At 38.1% G+C, this 21,250-nt stretch overlaps 1 protein-coding gene across 3 annotated transcripts in view; it reads right to left on the bottom strand.

Annotated features, from left to right (window-relative positions):
- Positions 1-6,299: 6,299 nt before the first annotated feature.
- The window catches only part of CSGALNACT2 (chondroitin sulfate N-acetylgalactosaminyltransferase 2), a 41,325-nt gene continuing 26,374 nt past the window's right edge, over positions 6,300-21,250 (bottom strand). For all 3 annotated transcript variants that reach the window (XM_026481597.4, XM_026481599.4, XM_048218965.2), the window contains 2 exons: positions 13,355-13,436; positions 6,300-8,353 (listed from right to left, as the gene is read on the bottom strand). In XM_026481597.4, coding sequence (XP_026337382.1) covers positions 8,061-8,353; positions 13,355-13,436 — 375 coding nt within the window. In that variant the 3' untranslated portion in view covers positions 6,300-8,060. The remainder of the gene's footprint in view (positions 8,354-13,354; positions 13,437-21,250) is intronic.

The following is a 21,250-nucleotide window of genomic DNA, read 5'->3' as shown; positions in this document are numbered from 1 at the left end:
CACTGTGCTTCATAGGCGCACTGAACCTCCTTACAGTTTCCCTGGTGAGCGGTGCTCCGTGCTCCTGTGGGCCCTACCCGTTCTCTCACATCACACCATTGGCATCTGTCTCACCCATCACTCTTGGCTTTCCATGTAGGAGCCACTTGTATAGCTGTGTGGCCAGCGACTAGCATGGTGTGCAGCTCCTAATGCTATCATATGATGACTGAATGCTACCTTTCACTTCGCACAGACATTTCAGGAACAAAAATCTGTCACAATATCAGCTGTGACAGGAAATAAGCTAAAGCTCTCTCCTAAGGTGATAGAGACTTCCGTGACAAAACAAAGGTTATTTGTGAAATACATACCCACTACACCTGTACATAAAGTATATGTCATTTCCCCAGGGAGGCAAGACAGGATAAGCGTAAGAGCAAGGAATCAGAAGTTAAATTATTTGGATTTGAGTCCTAGTTTCCTATTCCTAGCTGGGTATCCTGGGAAAAGTTGTTTACCCTTTAAAGCCTCCATTTTCTTATGATTAAAATGAAATTACAATACTCTCTGTCACACGGGGTTGTTATAAAGATACATGGCAGAACGTGCAGTACCTGGTTCATCAGAAGCAGTCAGTGGTAGCTGAGTACTAGGAGGGGCACCTCTGATGAAACTGAACCCCACTTCTCTGGCAGAAAGCAGAATCTCCTGGGAAAAGTGAAACAAAGAATTATAACTGATATTCTCAAAGGAACAACTGAAGTCCTGGTAAATACAAATATATTCTAACATTACTAAAGAGTCACTTACGTGTTTAATCAGTATATAAACATATATGGGAAAAAGTTCCCACAAATTTGGGATTCAAAACTACTTTCTAGATGAAAAAACTTACTACCCACATATAGGCTAGTAACCTTAGATCATACCAAAACAATTTCTATTTTTATTCCCAGAAAGGAAGTCATGATACTGTGAGGAAGGTAAAGGGCTGCCATCCCCCCTCCCCAAATATCTATTGCAACATACCTTAAACTCTTAGGTATGGATCTTCAGCAACAATGTTGAGGAAACAGTCTTGTCAAGAATAAAAGAAAACTGGGCACCTAGTTGGCTCAGTTGGTGGAGCATGTGACTCTTGGTCTTGGGATTGTGGTTTTGAGCCCCACAGTGGGTATAGAGATTAAAAATAAAATCTTAAAAAGAATATATATATAAGAAAGTTATGGACCTATTTCTGGCAGCACTAGACTAAGTATGTGCTTGCCTGCTGAAATCAACTGCTAAAGTTACGCAAATATCAAAATTTAAATATCCAAGCAAAAACCCAGAGAGGTAAAGGAAACTATGAAGGCAGCTTTTGCCCGGAGGAGGGCAAGGATTATGAATTTCCATTTTCAAGTCCACATGGGGATGGAGAAGAAAGTGCAGGGCCTGTTCAAGAAGAGGGGTCAAATAGGAGACCCCAGCCCATAAAGCTGACATCCCCCAAAACCACTCCTATCACCAAAACAGTGAACTTGAAATAAAATGCTTCTCCCCCAGTCCCACGAAAGGGGTTAAAAGAAACTGCCTGTTTTGAACCTTGGTACTGAATGGAGGTTGGGAAAACTCACCACTGATAAAATGTAACCACAGGTCAGTGGACCACAAGTCAGTGGATTTTGTTAAGTTTTGCAGCAAACATCACACTGGTCAAAAAAATGTTAAGCTGAAAATCTAGTTTAACATGGCTCTGAACTATGGACGGGTACTATCACTAAGTTAGCCAGTAGAAGCAAACATTCTGAGATTCTAGTTTAAAAAGTCTCTCCTTAGCTGTGTTTGTTTAATCCGCCTGTTGGATTTTTAAAATTCATTTTCATTTCTTGAAGAACCAAATAGAGGTTCTTCCCCAAATCCGTTTGGTCATAATTCTGAAGAAATTACCAGAATTTAACACAGAGAGAAAAGACTGGAAAATATGAAATGGGTTAAGAAACATAAAGGGCATGGTGGACACAATAGGTCTAACATGTTATTAGAGCTTTTGAAAGAAAGAGAGAATGATAGAGACAATCAAAATATAGTAGCTGAAAATCTTTCAGAATTGATAAAAGACAAGAATAACCCAAGGAGCCCAAAGAATCTCAAGCAGGATAAAAAAAAAAAAAAAAAAAAACCAAAACCCCAGCACACAAACATATCATAGTGACACAGAACAGAAATAAAGAGGAGAGCCTGAAGGCAACGAGGAAAAAAGGCTGATTAAATCTTTCAAAGGAGTACCAACTATTAAGCTGATAGCTTACTTCACAAAGGAAATAACTGAAGCCAGAAGACAGCAGAATAACCTCAAAGTGCTAAAAAAAAAAAAAAAAAAAAATTTCCCAACCTAGAATTCTATACCCTTCAAAAAATATTTTTAAAATGAGATTAAGATACTTACAAACCAAATGGAGTTTGCTATCAGCAGACCTTCACTAAAAGAAATTCTAAAGGTTGAATCATACACTATATACAAAAATTATTTCCAGATGCATCATAGATCTAAGTTAGAAAGGCTCAACAAAGATGAGAAAAGTAAGTTATAGGCAATCTTAATAAAGCATGTAAAAGAAAATATGAAAATTTCTTCTTTACTTTGGACAAAGTTTTCTTTGTCAAAGTTACTTTAGACAAAGGTTTCTTAAATTGCCACACCAAATCACTAGCCATAAAAGAAAATGATAAAATGGACATTATTAAAACTAAGAGCTTTTGTTTATTAACAGATACCATTAAGAGAATGAATAGTCTCCTGCCTAGGAGAAGATATTTGCAATACATAAATCTGACAAAAGACTCATATCCAGAATACTGAAGTAACTCCTACCAGCCAATTTAAAAAAAAGGCAATTAAGGGGTGCCTGGGTGGCTCAGTCAGTTAAGTGTCTGCCTTCAGCTCAGGTCATGATCCCAGGGTTCTGGGATGGAGCCCTCCATCGGGCTCTCTGCTCAGCAGGGAGCCTGCTTCTCCCTCTCCCTCTGCTTGTGCTCTCTCTGTCAAATAAATAAATACAGTCTTAAAAAAAGGGCAATTAAAAAAAGGTAAAAAATTTTACTAGGCATTTCACAAAAGATACTCAAATGGCCAATAAGCATATGAAAAGATAATTAATATCATTTCCCTAGTGATAAACTAAGCTAATAAAACCAAAATGAGAGAACTGTACACACTCAACAGAGATTCAAGAGTCTAAATTGAAAACACTGAAAATACTGTGTTGGGACAATGTGACACAACTGGATCCCTCACATGTGGCTGGTAGGAATCAGTTATTTGAAGGACTGAAAAAATTGTCCAGCCTCTGACAAGGTTAATCGAGAAAAAACAAAAGGCACAAATAAACAATACCAGGAATGAACGAAAGGCTGTCACTATAGATCCTATACATATTACAGAGATAATAAGGGGATATTGTAACAACTTTGCATATTTCATCTAAATTTTCAAATTTATCATTATAAATTCCTAGAAGATTGCACCTTACCTAATAATTACTCAGTCAAAACTGACCTTTTAAAGAAAAGATTTATTTCTTTCAGAAAGAGAGAGCGAAAGCAAGCAAGCATAAGCAGGAGGGGCGGAGGGAGAGGGAGGGAGAATCTCAAGCAGACTCCATGCTGAGCACACAGGCTAATGCTGGGCTCAATCTTAAGACCCTGAGATCATGACCTGAGTGAAACCAAGAGTCAGACGCTTACCAACTGTACTACCCAGGCACCCAAAAACTTACTTTAAAAGAAATAGAAAATCTGAATAGTTCTATAATCATTAAATATTTGAACCAGTGATCAGAAATCTTCCCATATTGAAAACTTCATGGTCAGGTGGCTTTCAGGTAGTTCTGCCAAATATTCAAGGAAGAAGTAATTCCACTTCTTTAGAAACTTCTTCAGAAATAGAGTAAGAAAGAACACCTGTAACTTACTTTACAGGCTAGCATAATCTTAATAAAAAAGCCCAACAAACATGAGAAGGGGCATTCTTACTCATGAACACTGATGAAAAACACCTGAAATATATACACATATACACACCCACCCCCCCCACAGAAATATATACACAGATATGCAAATGAAGTGTGTGTGCGTGCACGCGTGCATCTAGCAGTGTATGATAAGGATAATACATCAGGAAAGATTGGAATTTACCCTACGAATGCAAGGGTACTTCAGAAAACTGATTAACTCAATTTAACATATCAAAAATGGAAAAAAAATATCATCTCAATAGATACAGTAAAAGTATTTGATAAATGCTCTTAAAGCATGATAAAAACTCACCTAGAAATATCAAATAATTGTTAACTTGATAAAGGGTATTTGTAAAAACACCTCCAGCAAATACCACACCTCCATGATGAAACATGGAGAGTATTCCCCTTGAAATCAGAAACATGGGCAGGAAGTCCACTATTATCAATTCCAGTTAACACTGCACAATAAATCCCAATAAGCACAGTAAGACAAGAAAAATAAAGATATAAAAATGGGAAAGAAACAAAATTTTCACTACTCATAGATATATGATTGCATAACAGAAAAAATACAAAAGAAACTAGAAATACATTACTAGAATTAAAAGCATTTTGGCAAGGCTGCTGAACACGAAAGCAACTGGACTTCTAAATACCAGCAACAGACAATACAAAAAAAAATGAAAGATAGTTATAATGGTATATAAAATGCAAAGTATCTAGGAAAAATGTATAAAATAATACATGTAAGGCCACTCTGTGAAAAAGAGTAAAATTTAATCGAAAGACAATAAAGACCTCAATAAACATGTCATGTTCAAGGACTGGAAGACTGTATCATAAAGATGTAAATTTTCCCCAAAGTGATCTTATAGATTTGATGAGATTCCAATCAAATTCATGAAAACTTTGTGAAATTTAACTAGCTTATTCAAAAATTTATGTCAAAGTACCAGGGCTACAAAGAACCATGACAATCTTTAAGAATAAGGCAAGTGGACTAGCTCTCAGAGATACTGACTTGTATAAAGTTATAGTAATTTAGACCATGATATAATGGTATGGTGATGGACAGACAGAAAGCCTAATTGAACAGATGACAACCCAGAACCAGGCCTGTGCATTTGGAAATTTGATGGATGAGAGTGGTTCTGCAGGTAAAATATGGACTATACTGTAAGGCGACGCTGGTAAAAAGTATAATGCAATCCTCACCTCACATCATACATAAAAATCTCTTCCAGTTAGGTTAAAGACCTAACTAGGAAAAGCCCAAGCTATATATGAAGTATTCAGAAGACAATACAGAACCATAGCTTTAAGTTATCTTTTCTTAATATGAGGTCATAAATCAATAATAAAAAGTTGAATACATAAAGGAAAAAAATTAGTCACAATAGAGTTAATTTTTATAATGAAAAAGTACAACCAAGAATGGGAAATGACAAGCCACGTCCTAGGAAATGATACTTAACCAACAAGAATTGGTATCCAGAATATGTGAAGAATTCCTAAGAACTGATAATAATGGGCAAGAGGACTGAAAAGCAAACTAACTATAATTCATACCTAAGGCCTATTACATTAGCAAGAATTAATAAACCTAACAAAATTAAGTGTTGCCAAGGATGCAAAATGAACTCTCTCACAGTAAAAGAGATGGTCCACTTTAGAAAGGAAACTGAATGTACAAACAACCGATGACTCAGCATCATTACTCCTAGAGAAATTTTTGTACACTTTTAAGAGACATGTAAAGCAGTATTCATGAATATCCTGCTTCTGATAGCAAAAGCAGACAACAAAAAACTACGAACCCAAATATCTATAAAAAATAGAATTACTGAATATTAGTTATATTCATACATTGGAATACTAGTTAGTAATAAAAATTAATTTTGAGACTAACATGAATGAACCGCAAAAATACAAAACTGAATGAAAGTTAGAGAATATATATATATATATATATATATATATATATATATATATATGCATATAAATTCAGAAATGGGCAAAACTAAAGAGTCTTTTGGGTAGAGGTACATACACAGTTGAGAAAACTAAAAACAACAAATGAAAACTTATTACAGAAATCCGAATGGTTACTGTTATGGAGTGAGGGTGTGTGATCGAGAAGGGGCATGCCAAGGCCTTTCAATGATAGCGTTATCTTATCTTAATCTGGGTAGCTGGTGCACTTAATCGGTGTAGCTGTTTGCTTTATTATTCTTTAAAGTACACAATTATATGTTATATACTTTTTTGTATTTATGGTATTTTGCAACAGAAAGAAATCCATTTATCACATTTTCATTTAACTTTTGGTAATAAAATACTTTATTGGTACCGTTTAATGTCAAAAACACAGTATGTACTGTTTCCATTGCTTAGCTTCCATCTTTAAATTAAAAGCTCATTAAGGGGAAGTCATTTGATTCTGCCAAAAAAACAAGCTGCAACTTACCTTTGCAAATAATTAGGTTCTCTCACTTTAAATACCTAAACTCACTGGTCTTCATAATAAATAACTGTATATAAAAGGAGATATTGGCCTGAATAATTCTGCAGAGAACATTTTACACATGTTAAAAAAGCCTAAATGCTACCCAACTTAAAACTTGTAAGAATAATTCATTAAGAGTTACTGTAAAATGCATTCATGTAGCACCAAGAAATTTGGGATTTATATTTCAGATGATATGATTTACTGAGTAAAAAGAGTAATGATTTTTCTTCTGTGAATTTTCAGGGGTTTATATACAAATAGCATAGAATATAGGTCCCTTTTAAAGGCCAAAGGTTCAACCATATTTCCAATTTCTGGATCTAGCAACGGACCCTATGGTAAAAGATCCATGTGTGATAAATAACATAGTACAGTCCTATCTGAATATAACTTCTTATTCATCTTGTCTCATTAATATAATTTATACCTCAATTAAAATATTATTCTATCTGCAAACAATATATTTCTCTAAAATACTTTGTAATTCAGATTTCTATTCAGACCACCTTTTCCTCCACCTCTTTTCTCAAATTGGTGTAATTTTATGGTATACCTCATTAAATTGTTTTTTCTCCTTTCAGTGAAACTCTGTCAACTCGAAGTATCACAATGTTATAAACAGAGATGTGGCATATATTAACATATTAGAAAAAAAAGGATAATAAATACATATGGATCCATGCTAAATAAGACAATGCAAAGCAAAAAACACGCAACGCCATGCTATGTTCATCTATTCCGAATCACTACAGGAAGGCCCTGACATGACAGCACCCTGGCTCATGTAAACTGATGTCCCCAGATATCACTACTGCCCTGTACTCCAACATAATTAAATGTTCTATTAAAGACATTTCTATGTTTGTTTGTTTAAAACAACCTACAGCAACTTTGACTACTAATCCTGATAACGATAACAACACATTATAGTTTTAATCAAGTCATAGATTCTAAGCTAAGTATTTTCTACTATCATCCATTTATTTAAAAACATTCAGGGAGCTAAGCAACATTCAGTTTAAGGGGTTTTTATTTCTGATTTTTTGATTGTGAATTTCAGATGTGTCATTTAGTCATCCTCTGCTTCAGTGAAAAAGAATTCTTCAAGCAACTGACTAAAGATCTCAATTTAAAAGCAGGTTGACTCAGTAGTCAGCAGGTGAAGAACCCTTGTCTACACACTGCATCCATAACACTCTTTCATCTCGGCAGGAACTGGATGCTCCTGACCTACCATGAGCACAACACATGCCATCCCTCAACCCAGATGCAACCAGGGCGCATTAGAACATGGGTGTAGGGTAGAAACTCAAAACTACTCTGAGGGCAAACACCAGATTTCGATTTGTCAGAGATTCCATAGTATGGTATTTCCACAAAACAGGCTTTGCACTGAAACACTTGATTTTTCTTCTCATATCAAGTTAAACTGCTAAAGTAAAGTAATGTCAGAAAGAACACAAAAGATAAGCATGTCTTCTCTGAAAGAGGCACTGCATCTGGAATTGGAATTAAGGCTAAATAAATAGTGCTGGTTTGTGGTTCAGACTAATGTGCCAATGATTACGTTAACCAACAGCTTCGCTATTTGTCCTGTATGCTTGTTTGTGAAGATGCGTCTCTATCTCCTCCCTGAAGACCAGCATTCCCAGGTGCGAATGAGAGGCCTCATTCATGGCTTTGGACTGGATGCACATACGGTACTGCTCAGGAGTCAATTCATCAGCACAGCGTTTCTCATGCCAAAGGTGGAAAAGACCAGGAACCGGAGTCCGAATCACAATCAGGTCACCATGTAAATATTTTCGATAAAGATGAACATCTTCTCCACCCCAACCTTTTACTTCCATGTCAAATCCACCTGCAGGATGAAAATTGACAGTATAGGTAAATGCCTGACAGCCAGAGCACAGTCAACCCTGATAAGAATTAAGATGCTCTGCTCAAATGAGATGGCACCGGACAGCCTAAAGACACCTGATATAGAGGAGTGACATCCTGGTCTGGAAGTCCAGTTAGGAGCTGACATCTAGGAGCTCAAGCCTGTTGTTGGGAGTATCAAAATGAGATTAAATATTTGAGAATGCTTTGTAAATGTCTAAGTTATACAGAAAAATCTAGAGAAAGTCAAAGGAAAAGGAAATATAAATCACCCATAATTTCACTACTATTAATATTGTAATTAATATAGTTATCCTTGGAGGTACAAGTTTTTCTGGGTCCCAGACAACTTTCCAGAGGACAAAACAGAAGAAATGGCTAGGCTGAACAACTATATTTGAGAATGTGCACACACGTGATTTAAAGCCACAGGAATGGATGAAATTACTGAAGGAGTTTAGAAAGAAAATTGGGCCCAGATCTAAATGCAAAGCAATACCAGTATCTACAGGTTAAACATGCAGAGAAAGATAAATCAGCAAGAGATTGAAAAATGGCCCCAGAGAATGGAGAAAATTCCAGAGAATGAGCTAATCAGAGTAGTCAAGTGAAAAAAGTGTCTTCAGGAAGAAATGGTCAAGCATGTGCTGCTCAATAAAGAACTTGAAAAAAACAAACAAACCACAAAAAAACAAGTAGACCTGGCAACATAAATGTCACTTGTAACCTTACCTACTAGAACAATTCTGATGGAGTGATGGGGCAAACAGCTAACTGGACTGGGTGAACACATGAAATGGGAGATAGAGTTGAGACTATTTTCAAATTGACTTAGGCTGAACAACAAACTTTCTAAAGAAGCATAGAGAACACAAACCATTGGGAATTTGTTGAAAAATTACCAAGATTTTAAAAAACTGAGAACAAATTAATTCTTCAATTAAGAACTAGGTTTCCAAATTATGTCTTCTGTCAAATAATTATATGCCACTTAGTTTCATACTCACAGGATGACAATAATCCTGAGATCTCTGAAAAGTATTACCTTAAATAGTCACAAGCTTTACTAAACACTATGTCTAAAACATACTGGTTTTTCTTCTTTGTAGATATAAGCTCTTCAAATATTAGAGATGGTGTAGATACTTAAAATAAATGGGGGACTTCCAGTTTCTGGTCCAGCATATACAGAGCTTTGAAGTCATAACATCCTAACAACAAGTAAAACTGAAGAAACTGAAAAATAAATCTTCTCAGATCCCTCAGAGAAATAAGGTCACAGAGCAAACTGCCACCTCCAAATTGAAGAGACAGGCAGGTAAAACAGAATTACAACTATTAGAACAGAAACCCACCAGTAGAAATCTCCAGGGAAACCATACTGGGGTAGGGAAAAAAAATCTGAACTATAGATGATGAATGGCTACAGGCTCAGGGGACCAAGTCTGAGAGTTGAAAACTCTGGTGGGGGGGTAGTCATAGGAGGGTCCCTACATTTGTGTGAGTTTTACCTTTAGGAGCTCTAGCAGGTTCTCACTGTGAATAGTGGAGCAAAATCCTCTAGTGCTTTCAGCAGGGGCAGTGGGAACGTAATCATTCTGAAACACGACAGAGCACTTCATTCCTCTTAACAAGGCTTGCCTTCAGGAGAAACTATTTTACTAGAGTCAAACTTACCTGGGAGAAGGACATACCCAACTCCAACCCGCTCTAGCCATTCTTTCCCACCTAAGGTTGGGGGCAATGTCTGAGAAACACTTGTGAAGTTAAGGGTCTTGATACATAATCTCATTAAAGGACTGACACCTAATCACAGGACTATAGAATGCTTCCTCTTTCCCCACACCTCATCACCTATTCTTAAAGGCCTGTGAGCTGCGGTTTCCTTTGCCCAATACATCATACTCAGCTATAAAGAAAAAAATGAGGCATGCTAAAAGACAAAAAACAGATTGAAGACACAGAGCAAGCATCAGAACCAGAGTTAGATATGGCAGGGGTATTGAAATTATCAGCTTGGGAATTTAAAACAACTATAATTGATCTGCTAAGGGCTCTAACAGAAAAAGTAGACAATAAGCAAGAACAGATGGGTAATGTAAGCAGGGAGTGACAGATTCTAAGAAAGAATAAAAACGAAATGCTAAAGATAAACAACGTAACGAAGAAAAAATGCCTTTGTATTGGCTGAGGAAAGAATCTCTGAGCTTGAGGACATGTCAATAGAAACTTCCAAAACTGAAAAGGCAGAAACAAAGAGGACTTGGGCGGGGGTGGGGTGGGGTGGGGAGAAGTCAGATCAGAACAGAATTTCTAAGAACCGTATACAAAAGGTATAACATATGTGTAATGGGAATATCAGAAGGAGAGGAAAGAGAGAAAGGAACAGAAGCTCCAAAGTGAAAAGAGGCCAAATTCCAAACAAGTGCTGCTGAGAGGCCAGGGGCTCCCTTTCTCATCTAGCCCATAGTCATAAGGTAGAGGATACACCCCAGAAGGGACTGGGACCCCTGACCCTCCACCCCATGTCCTACTCATAACACAGGGGTGTCACTCTGAGAGAAGTGTGCCACCGTTTCCACCCCCAGCTCCAGAGGTGGCTCAGTGACTTTTCCCAGGGGAGGAGGCAGTGCATAAGAACAAACTGCTTCAAAGCTCTTCCCGAAGGAACTGACTTTATTTGAAATAGTGTACAGAAGTTCAAGCCTAAGGGGGCTCTTGAAAATAATGGAGATTTTGGTGGTAAGCAATTAAGAGACGGCTGATAGCTCCATTAGAGCAGTAAGCTAAAATGTAGGCCGGAGAGAAACAGGGAAAGAGATAAGAAGAACCCTCCTGAGGTCTGAATAAAACTCAAAGATGTGCCTCAAGAACTACCTTGCAAAAGGGTTCAATATAATTGGGTCAGACTATGAAGCAATTTATGCCCCAGAGCATTGTCAAAAACAAGAGAGCAATGAGTGGAGCCTAACAGGTGGGAGTGTTACCAACAGAGGCACAGAGACAGTAAAAGACAACCCCACCAGAGGCGCCTGGGTGGCTCAGTCAGTTTAGCACCTGACTTCAGCTCAGGTTGTGATCCTGGGGTCCTGGGATCAATCCCGGAGTTGGACCCCACACTCAGCAGGGAGTCTGCTTCTCCCTTTCTCTCTGTCCCTCCTTCTGCTCTCTTTCTCTCAAATAAATTTTTTTTTTTAATTTTAAAGAGAGCCCTACTAAATCCATGTTATCCCAGAGTGACTGTGCACATGCCCTAAGAAATGACATGAGAGGCTTCATATTGCTGGGGAATGGGGAGATAAAATTTACTAAAAGAGTAAAGCCAAGTCAAAACAAACAAGCAAAAAACAGAACAAAAAAACAAGTCCTGGAGTCAGGGGGGAATCAATATCCAGACTTGCCACAATACATCACCTGAAATGTCTAGTTTTCAAGAAAGAAATTATGAGGCATGTAAAGAAATAGAAAAGTGCGACCAGAAAAAGTAGGCAACAGAAACTGTTTGTGAGAGGGCCCAGATGTCGGTTTTTACAAAAATTTCAAAATCATTATAAATATGTTCAAAGAATTAAATCACGCTTAAAGACGTAACAGAGGCAAGATGACAATGTCTCATCAAATAGAGAATATTAATGAAGAGACAGAAACTATATATAAAAAGAACCAAATGGAAATTCTGGAGTTAAAAAGGATAACACAAATGAAAACTTCATTAGAGTAGTTCAATAGTAGATCTGAACTAACAAAGAATCAGCAAACTTGAAGACAGATCAATTGAGATTATGCAATCCAAAGAACAGAGAGAAAAAAATAATGAAAAATGGAAGAGTCTCAGAGAAATGTGGGACACCATTAGCTATACCAACACATACCAAATAGGAGTATGAGGAGAAAATAATGAGAAAGGAGCAGTGAGAAATAACACAGGTTAGAAAGCAGTGATGTATCCTTGCTGTTTTATTAAGCCAGAAATCAGGGGAAAGGACATTAGTTTCACTTAATAGTCCTTTTATTCCTATTTGCTGTTTCCATGATTCAAATGTTACAGTGATAAAAAGACAAAGTGCAGGAATTTCCAAAATAAATAGCTGATTATAAAAAATGAATATAAGATGGACCTAAAAAGTACACATAACATATTCTACTATAAAATATAAAAAATATATACAAATATATACATATGTATATATAGATATGTGTGTATGTATATGTGTGTGTATACACACATACACACAAGCTATTATAAATATATAAAATATATTCTTATATGCTGTGGAAATGTAGCCACCGACTGATCAGGAGACACAGAATCAGGTTTCAGCCTGCTTTCTTAAACTGTACTCTGACAATGTATTTTTTGCTGGGTAAGGCTGAAGCTAGAGTGGGGCAGGAGGCTTAGACCGGATTCTTCAGGGTCATTTTGGCTTCGAGGAGTGGATGAATAAGCCAGTGACTCCAAGTCCCCCACTCTAACTTCAACCACAGCTAGAAAGATCAGCTGTCTTTTCATTTGTTTTAAATACTAGGATTTTCATAACAGTTCAATAGACAATTAAAGGGGGTTTCATCTCTAAATAAATAAATGCAAAAGCCCTTGGACAAGATAACCTAACATTACTTCCAGATGTAATAATCCATGAGCACAAAACCAAAGTTATGTAGAGATCTTTCGTAACAGTATTCAAAACAACTGCAAATACTGGTAACAAGCCAAACAGATGTTTTTAAAAACTCGTGTTTTGATTTTAAAGAAACAAGTAAATATTCTATTTTACTTTTATTTTTTTATGATCTCATTTTTGCTACGTAGGCACATTAATTATAAACTTACTTTGCCTTTCACATCTCCAGATGCCTATTTTTAGCTAATCTCATTCATAATTTAATAGGAAAACATTTGATTCTGAGACCTTTGAGAAAAATGCCATAAGGTACTACAGTTGTATGTACAGCCCTCTCCTTAAATGTAAGGTATACTTACCAATGGTCAGGAAATCTGATCGATACTGACAAGTCATTCCAAACCCAAAATCTCGCCAAAAGCCAGAATCCTTTTTGTGAACCTTCAGTTAAAAAAAATAAATTCAATTTAATCCCTTAAGAACTAGAAGAAGTTTCAACCAACAATGAAAAAAATTAAAATACTTTCCAAATAATAATTTTCCTGGTCATTTATGTGACTGACAACGGATCACATGCATTCACATGATTAAATCCTTACAAAACCAACAAAAATACAGTACTGTCAGCAAAGGGTTCTTGTCACATTCAATTTAACTGAATTTAAGCCCTGTACAAGGTACAAGCAGAAGTTACTAATAATCAAACAGTACGGTGCCTGAGCTCAAGGAGCTTATATTCATTCTGGGAGAATAAGAGTTGCACAAACACATACTATAAAACACTATAATTACTTCTACATAGACCTTATTTGGTGCCTACCCAGCATTCATTCCCTTGCCCCTTACCTGACTGTGTACAGTTCTGCTCTGCTAATTACCTGCCCCATGTAGCTCATGAGCTTCAGGGAAGCTCCTTCCACCTGCAGCTTTAGACTGGATCATGACTACTCTATACCAGTGGCACAGTGTCACTCGCTTATTGCAGGAATTGATTCACTAACGGGACTTAGACAAAATTCAGGCCAGCAGGGTAAAAGGGGAGGGTTATTGGGAACTCTGGAAAACAAAGTTGCTTCATTCCTCTGAGAGAGCTACTAGAAAAGACACTAGCTTTTTTTGGATGGTGTAGGGCAGGAGTCAGCAAACTACAGCCTCCAGGCTAAATCTGGCCTGCCGCCTGTTTTTGAAAATAATTTTATTAGAATACAGCCACACTCATTTGTTTATAAACTGTCTATGTGTACTTCATGGTACAGTGGCATAGCTGAGTAGTTGCAATAGGGATTTAACTATGTGGCCCGCAAAGCCAAAATATTTTCGGTGTGGCTCTTTACAGAATAAGTTTGCCAACTCCTGATGTAGGGTGTAGATGTGAAGCTTGGAACTGCTACAGTCCTTTTCCACCATAAGGGAAACAGGCTTTAAAATGAAACTGTCACCACTGAAGTCCAAACAGAAAGAAAAAGAAAATGAGGGCTTCGATGATATACAGCCCCAGAAACAAGTAAAAGTTGAGGACTGATAAACCTTATTTTATTCATGTACTGAGCAAGTGGTTTAATCCAACAGACATAGTACTGAGAGCTGGGACAAAGAAGTGAATAGAGATGACAAAGTCTCTGCCATCACAGAGCCTCTGTTTTGATGGAAAAATCGCAAATAAATAAATACATATCTCTGGTGATAATATATGCCAGGAAGAAAAATGTAGTAGGACAAGGGGAGAGCATGAGAGAAAGCCTATTTTGGATATAATGGCCACACGGGGTTTCTCTGAGGAGATAATGTTTGAGCAGGGACCCTAATGAAATACTGAAGCGAGCTGTGAAATATCTAAAGGGGATATCTAAAGGGCAAAGAGGGTAGCATGTGTGATGGCTATGAGGCAGGAAGGGAATGAGCAGGGCAAGAGCAGAGAAAACAAGGGCAAGAGCAGAGGAATGAAGTCCTGTGGAAAAGAAAGGGCTATTAACATTTTAAAAAGATAATTGGTATTACAGTATTTTTGTATGCATATGGAAATGATCTAGAAGAAGCATAACGTTAGGATACGAGAGCATGAAGGATGGCTGAAGGGGAGTGCTTGTTTAGGCACAAGGGATGACAGACTGGCCTTACGAAGGGACCTGTGCAGTTCCTCCACTGGGAATGGAGAGAGGCTGATGGGTCTCATGAGAGAATAAGGAAGTGCAATGTCTGAAACTTATGTGGAGAGTGACCAGTGGTGAGGGGTGCTGCGAGGCATGAGAAGGACGACAGTGTGGCTGGCGTGCAGGATGCACAGCGGGTAGACTATGGTCAAGCACAGATGTCAGGGCAGCTGTGGAACCCTGAGGCCTGTGATCATGTTTTTAAAGCAGTGGCCCTATAGTGGGGCTGTGTGTTTCTTACCCTCCCCATTCCACTGCTCAGAGACCTGGGTAACAGTTGCCTTAACCAGGCTGGGGTTCTAAGAGAAAACACTAGATGGGGTGAGGGAAGAAGGTGAGTATAGCAATGAGGCTGTGGATAATGACTGACTATAGAGCTGGAGTTGGGTAAGGAGAGACATGAGGAGGATGACAGAAAAGAGAGAGTTACCTCATCCAAAGTACAAGGTTCTAAGACAGCCTCCCCTAAGAAATGGAAGTTGGAACTGGGATCTGAGAGATAAGCAGGAGTTAGTCAAGTGAAAGATGTGCTGGGGGAAGTTCTAGACAAAAGAACAGGTTGTACAAAGACCTAGAGATTGGAAAGAGCACTGTGGGTGAAGGATGGTGGGACCACATTAGAGACAGAAGTACAGGTGCCCACAAATGCAGGCCAGAGCTTAGCAAACTTCTGTAAAAGAATAGGTAGTAAATATTTTAGGCTCTGCAGAACATACAGTCTGTCACAACTATTTAATTTAGCCACTATAGTGTGAAAGCTGTCATAGACAATAAGTAATCAAATGAGCATGCTGTGTTCCAACAAATTATTTATGGCTACTAAAATTTGTATTTCATATAATTTTATTTTGAAAATGTTTTTCAACCATCCTTCATTCATGGGCCATAGAATGCTAGGCAGTAGGCTGTTTTGGCCAGAAGGTCATAGACTGATGACCCCTGGTCTAAGGGACCCAGGGGGCCACATCAGAGAGAACGGGATACTTGGTCACATATTTTGGGCTTATTCTAATAGCAATGGAAATTCTCTGAAGAGTCAGGGCAGAAGGAGTAACGTGATTATATGACATTTTTGAAAGATCACTCTGGCTAGAGTAGAGAGAAGAGATAGAGGAGGGGACAAGAGATATAAGCTGAGAGGCTGGTTAAGAGGCAACAGTTATAATCTGCGAATGGGAAGCTGCTGGTTTAGACTATCATGATATGTTCACAAAGAAAGAATTGCATGGGGGTTAAAAAAAAAGATTGAGGACAAAGAGTTAGTAGAAGTCAGAAGTGACTGAATGGGCAGGGGTTGGGGGTGAGAGGGAAGGATCAACCAAGGGTGACAGCAGGCTGCTGGTCCTAAATAATGGGTATGTTGTAGTGCCATCCCCCAAGAGTGGGAGCACTGAGGAAAGGGCCGGCCCAGAGCTGAACGATACAAAGCTGGGTTCTAAGCATAACGAATGTGAGTGATCTGTAAGGCAGCCACATGGAAATTACTGCAGGCAGCAGGAATGAAGGGAATATGCAGGTCTGTAGAGGAGGCAAATCTTGAGAGGAGTGGGAAGAGTCTGAAAAAGCTGCTGTATGTAGGGGCGCCCGGGTAGCGCAGTCACTGGGCGTCTGCCTTCGGCTTCAGGGCGTGATCCCGGTGTTATGGGATCGAGCCCCACATCAGGCTCCTCCGCTGGAAGCCTGCTTCTTTCTCTCCCACTCCCCCTGCTTGTGTTCCCTCTCTCGCTGGCTGTCTGTCAAATAAATAAATAAAATCTTAAAAAAAAAAAGCTGCTGTATGTAATGGGAGAATTGGCTGGAAAATAGAAGAACAAGGCAGCACTGAGGACTCAGCTTAAGTTGGAGGTAGTAAGTGAGGTATGCATTTTCCTTTTTTTTTTTTTTTTTTTTGTGGGAGAAGGCTTCTTTCCCTTCTAGAATGTAAAGCTCCTGGAGGGCAGGACTTTTTGTTGATTTTGATCACTGCTATATCCGGAACACCTAGAACAATGCAAAGCACACGGTAGGCTTTCAATAGACATTTGTCAAATGAAATAAATAAATTTATAGAGCCATAATTTCTGTGGCAAAACCAGGTTCCAATATTCTTATCTCCTGAGTCAAAACATAATCCTGGTGCAAAGTATTAAAACAAAACACTCCCCTCCCAGTGCAAATAAAACAAAACACTCACTCTGACATTTCTATCCCAAGACAATTCTGACTTTACAAATATTAAGACTTCCTTTATAACTTAGTTTCTTTTTTAAAAAAAATCTCCAAATATTATCACACTTGGGGAAAGGAGTCATTGGTTTTGTTTGATTTTTAAACCAACACATTTCCACTGTTTGTAATCCCTGATTGTTAATATTTTATTCCATTTTTATCTGTCCCTCTTCTAAGCACGTGGGGGATGCAGCTATCCACACATACCCTACATCTCCAGCCCCCAGCCCCTCACAGGCTGCCAGGTTCACAAATCCATGTGGCAACTTGACACCTTCCCGTGGAGGTCTAATAAACAACATAAACATCTACCATGCTCAGGTTGAATCCCTGATCTCTCCTTCTACCATTCCTTTCATTGCTCACATCTAATCCACCAGCAAGTTCTGTCAGCCAAATCATACCCCAAACTTTCTCCACAATTACCATCCTTACCAAAGCCACGGTCACCTTCCTGGTGCACTGCAAAAGCCTAACTGGCTATCTGCAGCTGGAGCCACATGCCATCCATTCTCCACAGAATCAAAACCCTCCCAAGGCTTTCTATCACACTTAGCCTAAACTTAAACTCCTTATAGCTCTACATGACTGGCCCAGCTTTGTGCCCTGTTGCCCACTGTGTTCTAGCCACCTTAGGAAACCCATTTAGCTGTTCCTTCTGCTTGGAACTGCCTTTCCCCAGCCACTAGGAAGCAGGGTCTTTCCTGTTATTTGGATGGCCTCTCCAACAGCCTCATCCCAGAAAGGCCTTTCTGACTAAACACACCACAGAAACACCTAATCACTTTTCACAACTCAGCCTATTTTAATGATCTGCATGGTATTTATTAATTGACGTTATCTTCTGTTTCTTCCTATCAGAATAAAGATTCTTGTTGAGTAATAACCATGTCGATACGGTTCTAAGTGCTGGGGATTCCAGCAGTGAATAGTGGCTGGCATAGAATGAACCCTATTGGATGAATTAAGGTAACATAGGCAGTTTGTGCAGTGGATAAGAGTGGAGACACACAGCCCTGGCTCCTGGCCCCACCCTTGCCAGCTGTGCATTTGGACAGGCACTAAACTACCATATGGCTGTGTCCTCATCTGTAAAATAGGGGTAATAATATCACATACCTCAGAGGTGTAAGGAGGATTAAATAAGTTAACATGTATGAAAAACAGAATAGTACCTTATACAAAGAAAAGGGTAGATAAAAAAATTAGCTATTATTAGCATTAAAATAGCATCGAAAATACACGTATATAATTTCCCATTTTTTAAACCTTATATTTACCTCCACATTTACACTGCTGTATATATCTACATTTCATGAACATTTTCCTCTTGCTACATATTCACCATCATATGTACTATAATTCATTATTTTATTATTAGAGTTTTGCTTGCTTCCAATGTTGTCAATATTATTGTATCTATTGCTGCTCTACGGGTCTGTTTCCTCAGGAGAGACTCCTGGGAGTGGAGATTACTGGATCAGAGGGGTGAACCTGTTTGAAAACTCCTGACCCAGGAAGCCTGCCTGCATTACTACACCACCAGCCTGGATAGGAGAACTCCCACCCCACCAGTCTCGCTTGCATGGCTGTTTTAAGAACTGATTTTACAGCAGCAAAGAAAGTATTGCACTGCTGTTTTAATTTATTCTTAGTAAGGTTGGTTATTTAAATATGTTTACTGTGAATTATTACCAACTATCTTTTAGCCTTTTTTTCCCTATCGGTGTATTTCCTGTCTACTTTCAATATCAAGGAGATAATATTACACATTAAGGAGAGCAAGCTTTTGTCTTGTTTTAAGTGGGGAGATTGAAGTTTAGAAAGGGTAACTTGCAAAGGTTACAAAGTAGTGAAACTACAACTTGAAGTGGAAGTATTTAAAATTATTTTTGTGTATGTGTAACATCTACAATGAACCCACATTCAAATCATTCTTCTCCCACATTCTTCCAAACCAGACAAGAATATTAGCATGCTTTTATATTCCTCTTCACCCTCCCATGTTGACTCCATTCAGCACTTTGTTTACCAAGTAATTTTTTTTATAAATAAACCTTTTATTTTGGAGTAATTTTACAGAAAAGTTGCAAAGTAGTAGAGAGATCCCATACTTCTCACCTAGTTTTAACTTCCCCTAAATGTTATTATCTTACATTGTTGTAGTACCTTTATAAAAACTAAGAAACCAACACTAGTACATTACTATTAACTAAATTTTATTTATTTATTATTTATTTTTAAATATTTTATTTATTTATTTGAGAGAGAGAGTGACCATGTGGGAGAGGCAGAGGGAGAAGCAGACTCTTTGCTGAGCAAGGATCCTGATGTGGGACTTGATCCCAGGACTCTGGGATCATGACCTAGCCGAAGGCAGACGCTTAACTGACTGAGCCACCCACGCGCCCCACTCTTAACTAAATTTTAGACTTCATTTGGATTCTACCAGTTTTTCCTTTAATGCCTTTTTTTTTGTTCCAGGATCCAGTCCAAGACACCACACTGCATTTACCTGTTGTGTCTCCTTGGTCTCCTGAGAAACCGTCATAATTTCTCAGTCTTCCTTGTTTTTGATGATCTGACACTTTTAAGTTTATTATTACTTTTTAAGTAATACCTACACCCACCATGAGGCTCAAACTCACGACCCTGAGATCAAGAGTTGCATGCTTTTCCAACTAAGCCAGCTAGGCACCCTTGATCTTGACACTTTTGAGTATTGGTGGGGTATTTTGTGGAATACCCCTCAATACCCCTCAATCTGGGTTTGTTGGAAGTGTTTCTCATGATTAGGGTTTTGGAAGGAAGGCCACAGAAGTGAAATGCCCTTCTTGCTATATTAAATCAGGGGTGCATAAAAACGCTGGTAATGTTAACCTTCATTATTTGGCTTAAGGTGGTGTCTGCCAGGTCTCTGCACTGAGAAGTTAGTTCTCTTTCCATACTCAATTCTTTAGAAGTGAGTCACCTAGTTCCACCTACTGGAAAAGAAAGTATCTAGATAAGTTATTCGGAATTCTGTAGCAAAGATTTAGCTCTTCTCCCTTATCTACTGTTATTCTAATCAGTTTGTCTATCCATTGATTTATTATTATTATTTATTCACTCACTAATTTATTTATAACAGTATGGACTCATGGATATTTATTTTATGCTTGGGGTTGCAATCCAGTACTATGTTATTTATTTTGTTGCTCAAATTGTTCCAACTTTGCCATTGGGAGTTCTTTCAGGCTCCTGTGTCCCTTTGACACACCCTCATCCTTTTGTTTTTTTGAGTACTGCCTTACTTTCTGGAGCTTCAGGCTCCTTGATTTCCTGTCCCTGCACTAAGATCTGGGAGCTGCGTATGCTTGTTACTCTTGGGGTATTACTGCTTCTAGGTCCTCTCAGGGGACAGAGCTAGGTAATACACATTTGTGTGCACCGTTTGAATTTTAAATCCCCAATTGCTATTCATTTCTTTTTTACTATGTGTTTCATCAACAACTCTTTAAACAAAAGTTTCCTGGGGTTTTGGTGGTGGTGACAACTGTTTTATTCTCAGGTCTTCTTTCAAATGGGCTCATTTCACATTCTGCTGAAGAGATCTATAAGAAGTAAACTCTGAGTCCTTGAATATTCAACAATATCTATTTTGTCCTCAAATAAGTCAAATATAAATTACAGAATTAAAGTTATTTCTCTCACAACATTCAAGATATTGTTTTATTGTCTTCTAACCAATATCATCAAAAAAAAAAAAAAAAAAAAGACAAATGCCAATCTGATTCTTACTCCTTTGTAGATAAGTTCTCAAATGCCAGACTTGTCTTTCCTTAGCTCTTTGAAGTTTTCTTCTATTTCCTCCACTGTCTGTTCTTTCTTTTCTCTCCCTTCTGGAACTCCTATTAA

The sequence above is a fragment of the Ursus arctos genome, unplaced genomic scaffold (genome assembly GCF_023065955.2).
Source record: "Ursus arctos isolate Adak ecotype North America unplaced genomic scaffold, UrsArc2.0 scaffold_7, whole genome shotgun sequence".
In the NCBI taxonomy this organism is placed as follows: Eukaryota; Metazoa; Chordata; class Mammalia; order Carnivora; family Ursidae; genus Ursus; species Ursus arctos.
Note: the sequence above shows the minus strand (reverse complement) of the source record. Positions and strands in the feature narration are given on the sequence as shown.